Source organism: Thalia democratica, chromosome 5, assembly GCF_965202585.1.
Source record: "Thalia democratica chromosome 5, ktThaDemo2.hap1.1, whole genome shotgun sequence".
Classification (NCBI taxonomy): Eukaryota; Metazoa; Chordata; class Thaliacea; order Salpida; family Salpidae; genus Thalia; species Thalia democratica.
In genome coordinates this window covers 39,628,023-39,640,130 of record NC_139169.1, presented here as the reverse complement: position 1 = coordinate 39,640,130, position 12,108 = coordinate 39,628,023, and the positions used below count along the sequence as shown (strand labels likewise).

The following is a 12,108-nucleotide window of genomic DNA, read 5'->3' as shown; positions in this document are numbered from 1 at the left end:
AGGGAAAATTTTAGAATTATTTCTAAACACAAAGCTTGTAGTAAAATACTATGTTTTTTGTTATTATTTTAAAACGTTTTGATTTTTGTTATACTTAAGTATATTTAAAATTTAGCAATATTGTTTAAAATAACCTGCATAGACAATAAACATTAAGTTAGTCTTGTCGTTAAAAATAAAAAGCATACTTTGCTAAGTTTAATTATTCGCGTACGTGAGTAAAAATAATTAAGTGGTTTGCTATTTTAATTTTGTAAACGTTTATCATAGATGTCTTAAAAAAAAGGTTTAGCAATTTTTTTTTCAAAAACATTGGTTTAAAAATGCTACCTGTATCAAAGTTACTCAAAATGAACGCATGTGTTTAAGTCTACTTTCCTTACGAAAAATAAGATCCCAAAGAATGATGTGTCGAAAAACCACCGACCAAATGGAAAGTTGAAGCGATTAGCTTGTGTAAACAGACAGAGATGAAAATCACAAATAGCCCGTGGCAAAGTTACAAAGACGAGAATAACAAGGTGGTGCTGCATTTGTGAAGTGAACTGCGGTGTTCGTTACAAAATGGTTTTCGTGTTTCATAGACAAGTTTTTAATAAGTTTGATTAAGCTTTGTGTTGCAATCAAAATGAGTTTATCAGTCATATTTTTTGTTTATAGGCGATTCTTTCCTCGTTTTTATGTGTTCGTTTAAAGTATGAAATTATTCTTCATTTTGAAATATGGATAATTTAGGGTACTTAATACTTATCTTTAGCGTTTATTAGTTTTGTTATTTTAGTCATTAATATTATTCACAAAGTTTAAAAAAAAAAACCTTTTAAAACCTACAAAACTAATAGTTTTACAAAAAGTACTACTTGTAAAGTATTTATAAAACCTAAATAAGTCTTATAGTTATTTTGTTTCCAGCCATTCAATGTTTGAACTTATTGATGTTTTGTTTTAAACTTTGCTATGAGCAACAATTAAGATTTTTTGTTTAAAAATATTTCGATGATGAAAATGAACTGAATGTTGTTTTGAGAGAATTGATTTGAAATGGATAAAATATTTATTAATGATATTGCTAATTGTGTTGTTTTTAAATTCAACTAACAGTTTTCTTTAATTTCATTTTTGCACTCAAACTTTAGACATATCAACGACAACTAGTTTGTATTTATTTGTCGACTTAACTCTTAATTTATTAAAGCTAGTTTTTATAGGCGCTTTTTTATTTATTTACAGTAAATTTCTATTTAAATAACAATTTTTAGACACAAACATGAAGTTGATAATTTTTTGTTGTTTGTTGGTTCATGCGATTCAGTTCGCACACTGTCAGAGCTTGAACGAGCTCATCAGAGAGCTTCTGCGGCTGAAATACCCCTCGCAACCTTCGGTGTTGGAAAGCGATTTTGGTGTTGAAGAGAGAGCTGATGGTCAGTTGACGTCGTTTTTGTTATCACGATTTAAAAATTAAACTTGTCAAGCTAACTAACAAATTGTTCAAAAAAGTACTTTGTAAAATTGTGTGAAACTTTAGTAACTTTTTGTAGGTTTAAACTTGTAATTTGTTATATAGTTTCACAATCTAACACAAGATCAAGATATTAGCTTTTAAATCGAACTGAATTCTATTTTAACAATATAAAAAGTAAAACTAAGTTAACATAACTAAATGAATCTGCCCGATAAAAACTTTGCTTTTTGCACAGCACGCCGAATACAGAAGACGTACGAGTTGAGTGCGTGGCAGCAAGTGACAAACTGCAGTAAGGTGTGCGGTGGGGGCAGCAGAAGATTGAAACGAACTTGTGTTGATGTCGACACCGGTGAGTGTTTGGTACAGCGGTCGGCAGCCTTATGTAACTCGCGGGACAACTTTCCTAGGAAAATTCGCTTATAGCCGCGCTATTTAGAAAAAAACCTTTAAGGGCCGCATTTATTTAAAAAAAAGTTCTAGTAATCAGTAAAAAAATATTATTTAATATCAAATATCTGATAGATTAAGCAACATTAGAGCACTAATAAAGATCATTTATTAAATTATAGCCTAACTGTAAGTTTTTACTAAAAAAATATTGATTTTTTTTTGTTTTTAAAATGTATATTTCTAACTAAAAAGGGGTTCGCGGGCCGCAGCTTGCCGACCTCTGGTTTAGTACATGACAGTTAAAGTTCAGTCGTTGGAATTTTTAATTTAATTTGTCATGGTTTTAAAGCCGACATGTGTGAGTTTTATGTTTAGTTTCAACTCAATTGGTAAATTTTGGTAGAATAAACTTAGTAAAAATTGGTAGAATAAACTTAGTTTTTTAACAAACCTTAACAGAATAAAAGATTATAGTTTGTAAAGCTTACAGCAACAGTTTTAAAGTTAATGGTAGTTATCAAGATTTTAACTAAAAAAGAGATTTGCATTACAAATTAATGTTACCTGATTCAATGAAAAGGTATAAAATGTTCTAAAAACTTTAGCACCAAATACTTTACAGAAGTTTCTAAATAAGTAAACACCTAGTTTAAAAAAATAATCTAATGCTTTCGTTTATACATACGTAAACATACCGAAATAAGATGTAATTTAAATAAGACTACTCTACACAAACTATTAGCCCAAAGTGATACAAGTTTCACAAACAGGCAAACGAGTAAAATTGGAGTATTGCGGAGTGGAGAGCTCTTCATCAAGTATGGATTTATTGAGAAGATTTGTTGGAGGGAACGATCACATCCAGCAAACCAGGGATGTACAGTGTAACACATTACCATGTGGTTAGATTAATTAACAATAGGAAACTAATTGTACGAGGATAGATAATTTTTAATCAAATAAATAAACTTGATATTTTAATGTTTAGACGAGCTGTAAAAAGACTTTAAGTAATTTTTGCGTGAACAAATTTTGTATTTCATTATTAAGTTGTTAAATCTTGATTTTTATTAGTCTTAATTGATATATAAAGTAACTCTTATCCTGGGAACTAAACAAATTTTTGATTTATTTATACTATTTTTATCTATAAACTTAAAACCCTGTTGTCTTAGTAATATCAATTTTATCATTTAGGTGCGCTTGCTTTTTTTAACAATCAAAATATTACTTGACCCTATAAACTTTTTTTTATTACAACTTGTTTAAATTAAAATTAAAACTTATGATGATTTAGTTAAAATTGATGAGAAATAATCAAAAATATGAGAACAAGATAACTCTATATACAGTTAGAAAATTGTATAGTTGTAAAGTTAAAATACGATTTTAATATAAACTTATAGTGTTGTTTGTGTTTTAAGTAAGAAACGTCTTAAGTGCTCATGTAAAATATTTGATGCTTAAATGATAAAATTATAGTCATTATGTTTTATAACTTATGTAAACAAAAACTTCATGTCAGACTTGTTTTTCATTATTTTATTTGTAGAATAATTCCCTAATTAATCATTTTAAACCTATGTTAAAAAACAACAAACACAAAAAATGTTTTTTTTAAGATAAAGGTGATAAAATAAAAAAATAAAAGGTGTATTTATTGTACTTATTTTAGATTTTTTAGTCAAATACTTCTTAAATAGTTTTAAAAAAACATTAGCATTTCTTTAACATTTTGTAAGGATGAAGAAAGTAAAAATTGAACCACACTGTTGTAATTTTTGATTGTGGTTACAAATTAAAACAAAGATACAATATTATTTTGGTACGGTTTATTCATTTATTACACGTCTAAATTTTTGCAAATAAAGTGTATCATTATTATTTTTATTTTATTATTTGTCGTAATTTTTGTTTATTATAGCATCCTAAGTTTTATCTTTTTATTTATTCACTACTATCAAGTTATTTAAAAGTATTATTTTATTTTTTCGAAGAGTTTTTTTTTGCTTGGTTTCATTTTACAACTAATTAAATAACTTTCCTTCTATTTGCTCAAGCACGTAATTATAATTACTAAATAATCACTAAATAATTACTTTCTCAATACCTCATCTAATTATATATATTTGTATGCTTCCATATCATTTTATTGTCACTTAGAAACCTCTGAAGATCCTTATAGGTTAAAGGGCGTAAGCTTAAGTTTTTAATCGTAGAACAAAATATATGTTCACAAACAACGTTAATTGATATTTTTAATGTTTTACCGTAGTTTGTATGTATGTTTAGTTAGTAAATAGTAAAAAGTAGCAAACAAAATAACATTTCAAGCAAAAAAATGCATTTGTTTTTTTGTCAACAAATTACAAAGCGTTGCTAACGTGATATGGTTTTAATAAAAAAAAGTTAATAATAACCGGTGATCTATTAGTTTTTTGTAATTTGGTATTTTTGATCAATTTAAACGATGTCTTAAAAACTGTATCACTTTAAACAAATAACTTTGTTATATTTTTGAACAAAGTTTATTAAAAATAGTAAAAGTACTAATTAAAAGTCTAATAACGTAACTATAACTTAACTAGGTGGTGCAAAAACAAATAAAGTTAGTCAAAATAGTTAGAACTTTTTAAGGTTATTAAAACGTATGTAAAACCAGCGTTTTGTTCGACAAATAAAAATTTTAAAATGGTTTGCAACCTATAATGTTGAACAATAAATGCAACTAGCTAATGTAGCAAAATTATCATAGAAACAACAAACTGGTCTCAATGGACATCTTGCTCGAGAGTTTGCGGTGGCGGGAAAATGACGTCATCACAAAAATGTTTGAATTCAGCCAATCAGGACGAATGTAATTTTGAAAGTTTGCGCGAAAAATACTGTAATCTGGAACCTTGCTGTTAGTTTTTGTAGCTTTTCTACGTTTTTGGTCGTAAAGCAACAATTTTAGTCGGGGAACAGATATGGAAAAAATTAGTTCTTGGCGGGCCGGAGCATTTAAAATTCGTTTAATTCACAAAAATTACTCAATTATTTAACTCATTTCAAAAAAATACTGTTTTAATGTGACCCTTTTTCCTACCATATCTAGTGTAATTTCAAATCGCTCGTAAAACGTACATGTGCTCTTTAGTTCAAGTCCCAGAATATTTAGTGTAAGTTTCTAAATTTGGTTTTGCGGTTCTGTATTTACATGCTCGAAGGCCGTAGTTTTACATTTTTAGGGCCGGGTTCAACTTATTTTTTGTAAATATTAGAAAGTCGGCACCCGCCCGCGGGCCGTACGTTGCCCACCCCTTACCTAAGTTATGACAAAAAGCCAATAAAGAACAATACTAACAAAGAGTTATTCAAATGTATCTCAGAAGGATTAATACAACACTTATTTGGAAGTATAAAACATAAAAAAAAATTAACTTTATCTTGCAATATTAATTTGTCAAACTTAAAGTAAACTAAAACAGTTTGGTATACAACTTGAAGTTAAAATGTTAGTCTTCTGAAGGAGTGGTATACTTTGTAAGCTGTATAAGTACTTCTTTTGTTTAAAACATCAAGATTAATTGAAATATAAACAAAGTTTGACAACTTGTTATTTTAAACGTTCATAGCAGTGGCTATGCGTGGTATTTTTAGTAGGGGGTGCGGAAACGCTTTAAATGTCAACACGTTCTCTTTAGTTACAAATTTAGTAGAACGTTTTTGAAGTGCTTTAATTTTACATTAAATTTACTTCATAACACTTTGTGGCAATACAATTACACATAAAAGTTTAGAGAAATATTTTTTTTTAAAGAAACGGAACTTGTATTCAAAAAATATAATCATCACTATTTTTTATCAATTACAACTACTTTTTTCTTTTTATCATTTTAGCTTTTTGTTACATAAAACTTTTAGATGCGCTAGTTGTACGTTCTAAGAACATTTTGGAAAAATTTCAAAACATTAATGCCACTAGAACGGCCGTAAATGCTTTGACGCTAACTTGATTTCTTATGAGATTTCATAGTATCCAGAAAATAAATCTCTGTTAAACACCAGCTTAGTGTATTAGAGAACTAAAAAACGAAACTTAAACTTATGCACACATGCTTACAGCAACTCTTGCACAGCTCAGTTCATTCAACAAAACGATATTTATTCTTCTCCTAAAATGGACTGAGCTGTACAGAAAATGCACAGGTATTTTGGGCGAAATGGTAATAGATTATATTTAGGTTTGATAAGAAGCTTACTTCAAAAGGAATAATAAAACGCTTTAGACAGTTTGTTCTTTTTAACCAATGCCTCAGCCCACGAGTGGTTCCTACTTTTACGTTTTTCAGTCAAAATGTCGGAGTGGAGTGAGTATTCGAACTGCACTGCTGTTTGCGGAGGCGGTGTGCAAATAAGGAGGAGGAGTTGCGAGCTTGCCGTCCAGTCGACAACGAGCAATTTCGCCCAACTGGAATCGCTCAGACAAACAGCTGATTACTTGGACAAAATGGCGTCACTGAGCGGTCATTTGTTGAACGAGCTCCTTCAGAACATGAGAGTGTTTCAAATGACTGGGTGAGTTTGAAAACCACTAAAGTTCAAGTAGTATTTTATGAGTATGATTTTTTACTAGAACTATTCAAAATTAAAGTTAAATAGTTTTAAAATATTAGCACTGCTTTAATATCAGTCGGATAGTAAAACGTGCATGTTTGACAAAAAAAAAACTTTTCAAATTTTATTGTACTTTATTTTTCAATTAAATTAGCAATAATAATAATTGTAAATTTAATAAAGCAATATTTAAATTGAAAGTATTTTGCTTTTAAGTTTTTTCTTTAATCGAGTATTGATTTATCAAAATTTTGTTAATGTTAGTTTTTACTATTTAAACTAATCTTTTTAAGTCTATCATTAAAACATTTCTAAAACATATGGTAGTAAGGACTATTTAAAACTAACTTATAAAAATAAGTTTTAAAATTTGGTTTAATTTTAATAAATAGTTAAAACTACTTGTTATACTTTACTATAAACAAAACTAAGTCTATCGTTTAGTTTTAGAGTAAAAAAAGCTTTTAATAAAAACACAATATTGAACAAAAAACAGAAAGCCGACTATTTTCAAAATGCAGTACATGGGTAAATCAATGAACTACTTTGATGTGGTAGAATACATGAAAAGTTGCCAAGCTCCTAAGGAAGACAGAAAAGTCTGTAACCTGAAAAACTGTCCAAGTACGTAATATAATAACTACTCTTACTTTTGTGCATGACTATAACAAAAATTTTCAACTATTAGTAACATTTTTTTTTAATTTATAAAATAGCTTTTTACGTTGCAAACCCTTTAAAGCATATAAAGTTCTGTCATAAAAGTATATATATTTTTTTGCAGACTGATTAAAAGGTGATCTAATAGTGAAAAAATAGTTTGTACAACGCAGTTCAATAAGTTTTTCATTCAGTGTATGAAAAAAAATTACGAGATGTTTTAAAAGCTAGCCAAAAATTTTTACTAAGAATAGAAATATACCCTCACAAAACAAAGTTTTACCATCCTATGACTTTAAGGAATAAAAATCATTAACAATTGGTACAAACACAATCGTTCATTATACAGAATGCCCTGGAAACCAAGTTTACCACAAATGCAAACCTTGCACTCACACCTGCCCCACGGAAACTTCCACCCAAAACATTTTCTCCCAATTGAGACAAGACGGCCACTTGATGTCGTCACGCGTGTTCGAGCAGGTGTACGGTTGCAATGACGTATGCGAGGCTGGATGCTCTTGTCCAATCAATTTACCGTATATGAGCAAGGATGGAAACTGTTACAAGTCTGTTGTTTTGTGTTATTTAAGTCAATAAAAAACTAGGAAAATATTAAGAAATATCATATCCTAACAACGAAATAGTTTTTATATAAACTATATTTTATTAGTTTAATTTGCGTTAGTTATATAAACGACACTTTCTTATGAAAAAAGATAATGTTTTTATCACCTTAGGTTTGTTCGCTTTGTATGAAGTACAGTACATATCAGTAAATAATTTTCTTTTAAGCAAAAACATTAGTTATATTTTTTGTTTACTTAACAGGACAAATTTATTATTTAATATTTATAAATTGATAAAAAACAGGTTTACATTGTCTTGTCCTAAGGAAGAAAATATTATAGAAGTTTCCAGAATAAACATTGACGGTAAAGAGTTAAAAATGACTGCGGTTCCTCCAACGTTTCAACCAACTGAACAATCAGCAATCAACCTGGTTACTGATGCTAATCCTAAAATTCAAGGTTGTAAACTGTTTTACTTGTTTAATTATTTTTTAAAAAGTAGATCAGATTCTTCAAATGTTTACAAATGCTTAATGTTTTAAAAATTGTTTAAAAGATTGATTAACTAAAAATTTTGAAATTATCAACAAATTCAAAAAGTCTTAAACATTTATTGTTTTGCATAATTTTTTTTTTTTTAAATGTGTCTAACTAAGTGCTACTTAATTAAGAATCTATTGCGATTAGAAATAATCTTGAACTATTTTAAATTCAAGATGACCAAAAAGAAAAGGAAGTAGAATTTATGGACAGAACGATTGTAGAAAGTGAAATAATTGTAGATAAAGAGGAAGATTTGTTGGAAGATTGTTTGTACGATATCATGATAGCAACAAAACCTGGATTTATACCTTGTAGTAAGTAATACAGTACAAGTCAATTACATTTTAGTTAATACAGTGATTTTTTTTTGAACAGACTTTTGTCTAACACTTTTTTTAAGTGCTAGATATGACTATTTTTAAAGTTACGTCCGCAATAAAAATTAACTGATTACTTTTCTAGTAAATTTTTAATTTAATTATAGTTACGTACGAGATTATTTCTATACTTAAACAGTTCACGTCGATTTTAATGCAATATTTTACTTAAATAGTTAATTTGAGACAAATAAACGGTTATTAATTTCCATTAAACGAATAACTAGATTTAAATGTCATTTTATGTACAAGTGTTCCAAGTTACAAGTTTTTTACTAATTTAATTTTGTTAAGTATTGTCGTACATTAAAACAACTATAACAAATTCCTTAGTATTCAGACTATTCGATTACTAACTAATAATTTTTTTTAAGACTGCCAAGGAACAGTAGAAGTTACGAAATGTTACCTCACAAAAGGAACTTCCTGCCCAGTTATTTGCAGAAACACTTCTAAAAGTAAGATATAAAAAAAAAGTTTTAATTGGATAACATTCCCCTAGTTGGAAGTAGTTGTTTTAAATGGTAAAATACTTTGTAGCGTTGAAATTACTAACTAATGAGTTACAGACATTTGTGTTAATGTTAAATCATATTAATCATATTAAGTTTTATTTGAAAACTAAATCTGGTTTTCAACATTAAATTAATAAAAATTATATCAAGGTTGTATTTCTTATATTATTTTTAAAGTTTATTTGTTTTACAAAATACTAATGTAATGTTTTTTATGTTAATTTGGACTATAAAAACGATGGAAAGAATAGTGTACTTTAGTAGTTTTTGGTGTTATATTTAGTAGCTGTAACTTAGTTTGTAAAAGTTTTACTATTTTAAAACTAAGGTCGAGTTAAAATTACTAGAAGCATATAAATCCTAACAAAATACCCCTGATGCCTTTTAAAATATTTACATAACTAGTTTAGAAACAAAACTTGTGGTAACAGGTGGGTTGAGGTGTCCACGAGCAAGCATGAATGTGGTACTGAAGAGCAGATGTGAGAACAGATGCAGCTCGAACACTGATTGTCCCTCAAGCGGAGAAATTTGTTGCAAAACTTCATGCGGTATGGAATGTGTGGGAGGGGAATATTAATTTGAACAAATATAAGTTTTTCGTTAAAAAAAAGTTTAATTTAAAACTAAAACTCAACTGTTTTTAATTACTTGGCTTATACTTAATTGAAAAATATTATCTGTTTTTCTTTAAAGTTTGCGTTAAGTTTTAGTTTTCGTTTTTCAACAGTTTTATACAAATTACTTTGTTAGTCATTTACAATTTTACTCTGTTTCGTTAATTTCAATTCATTAATAAAACATGGTTAATTTTAAAACGGTAAAAATAAGTTTTAGTTTAAAACTTATTACAAAAATTTAAATGTTGTATACTATTAATTGTGTAGTATATCTCTAATTAGCAATATAAAAACTGTAAAATGTTTTACGAATTCGATTGGTTAAGAACTTTTTAAAAGTTATTTTGCCCAGTTTAGTATTTTGAACATTAAATAGTTATGTATCTATCTTAAAAAATCGCTGCTATGGTTTATACAGTTGAATACGAACCAGGATGTAGTACTATATTCAAGTGTTTTTATAATTAACAACGGATAAACATACTAAAAGTTAATTAAAGAAAATTTAATTTCAATGTATTTACAAATAAAGTACTTAATAGACAGTAAAAAGGCAAAAACTTCTCACCAAAAACTATTGTGTAAGAGTTTTAATTTATTGAGCTACTTAAATTTGCATGACACCTGTAATAACTAATACTATTTATGTGTAAATTAGTAAGCATTTGAATAAGCTTCAGTACATTAAACACAAGTTCAGAACATAGTTATGAAAATCTTAAAATAAACAACTAAGAAAACAAAGTTTTATATTTAGAGTATAATTTCAAGCCACTTATAAATTTATTTATAGTGAAGTTATACAATAAAATTAATTTAAAAGTCTGACAGACCAAATTTAATATTTTAAATAAATTCTACTTATACCAAGAAATTAAAGAAATTCATATTTTAAACAAATTTCGTTATCCTAAGTTTAGAACGTCTTATTCTGCATGCAATTTCTTTGTATGCCATTCTTTTTAATACGGGTGTAATTAAACAAGTAGAAACACATACTGTGATTAAGTAAGCTTTCAAAATGCTTATATAACATTAGAATATATTATTATATAAACATTGTTAACAATTTTGTTCCTTATTCGTGTTTTTTTTCTTCAACTGAACTTGTTAGGAACAAAAAATGCATTATAAGTTACTTGATTGTTTCTTTATTACAATAACTATAGCTTTAAAGGAATCAACAGTTGCTACCGTATTCAAACAATAAAAATTATTCGTTTACTAGAAAATTTATAGTCTAGAGAATTCGCATATCTTCGTGCAAGAAGATATTAAGAATAAAAAGCTATAGATACTAAACTGTTACCTCAACCTAAAACTTGAAGGCATTTTTTAAAGAAAGCCATAAAAAAAATAATAACAAAATATAGTAAAAACTGTAACAAAACTTATATGGTTATTTGCTGTGGTCGGAGTCTACTCAATTAATAACAGACTCCGACCGTGAGTAAAAAAAAAACAATTTATGTAGTTTTGAAAATGTTTTATTTTCGTTTGTTGTTTTACAAATTACTCTCCAGTTAAAACAAAAGACTCTTTGTTTATAAATCTTTAGCAATAAATTTAAACAGCTTAGAATTAAAAGTTTGCAAAAAAATACAAACAGTTCTATTAAAGATCGAGAGTTACGTCTAGAAATAAGTTAGGTAACCTAAAATAAAGCTACCATCTCTATACAGTCTATTGATTAAACAATTCTTACTAATACAATATTCATAACAAACGATTAATTTGTATTTCATATCCATATGTTTTTTCTTAATTTTTGAGATGTTTATCAAATAAATAGAACAACACCATATGGGTTTAAAAAATACTTTTAGTCTCAGTGTTTTGCGACAAGTATAAAATTTAATTTCAAAACTATTATAAACTGTGTAACATATTTTAGTTATTAATGAAATAATCATTAAACTAAAGCATGTTTAAATAGTTAAAAATAAGTAATTAACTTGTTATATAAGTAGTAAAGAATAATACTCTCAAAGTATTCAAGTTTATTTAACGAATAAAACATCACCATATATTCTAAAAAATGCTGACAGTTCTTTAACATAGTGTAATAACCTTCTATTACACACTGTTTACAAATTTTACATAGCTCGAAGTTATGACTTTAATAAGTTTTAGTATTTTATTTGTAAATAAAATTAATAACCTTTTCTTTGTGTTTAACAGTTTGATGTGTTTATGAACCAAATCAAAAAAAAAAGTGTAAAGTATTTTATTTAATTTTTATTAAATAAAAATAAAACTATTTTGTTAAAAGAACTACGAACCCCTTAAATTTTGATAAAGTGATTAAGTTTTCATTTAAAGATAAAATGGTTTTTAAATTAGTTTTTTGTAAACTTAAAAACA

At 27.2% G+C, this 12,108-nt stretch overlaps 1 protein-coding gene across 1 annotated transcript; it reads left to right on the top strand.

The window, feature by feature from the left end:
* The first annotated feature begins 1,245 nt into the window (after positions 1-1,245).
* Positions 1,246-9,936, top strand: LOC145835921 (uncharacterized). Its single transcript, XM_082943677.1, has 11 exons — positions 1,246-1,424; positions 1,701-1,817; positions 2,629-2,760; positions 4,614-4,763; positions 6,193-6,418; positions 6,954-7,081; positions 7,467-7,686; positions 7,991-8,148; positions 8,406-8,546; positions 8,984-9,067; positions 9,556-9,936. The coding sequence occupies exons 1-11, from the start codon at positions 1,268-1,270 to the stop codon at positions 9,702-9,704; spliced, it is 1,662 nt and encodes a 553-aa protein (XP_082799803.1). The 5' UTR covers positions 1,246-1,267; the 3' UTR covers positions 9,705-9,936.
* The last annotated feature ends 2,172 nt before the right edge of the window (positions 9,937-12,108 follow it).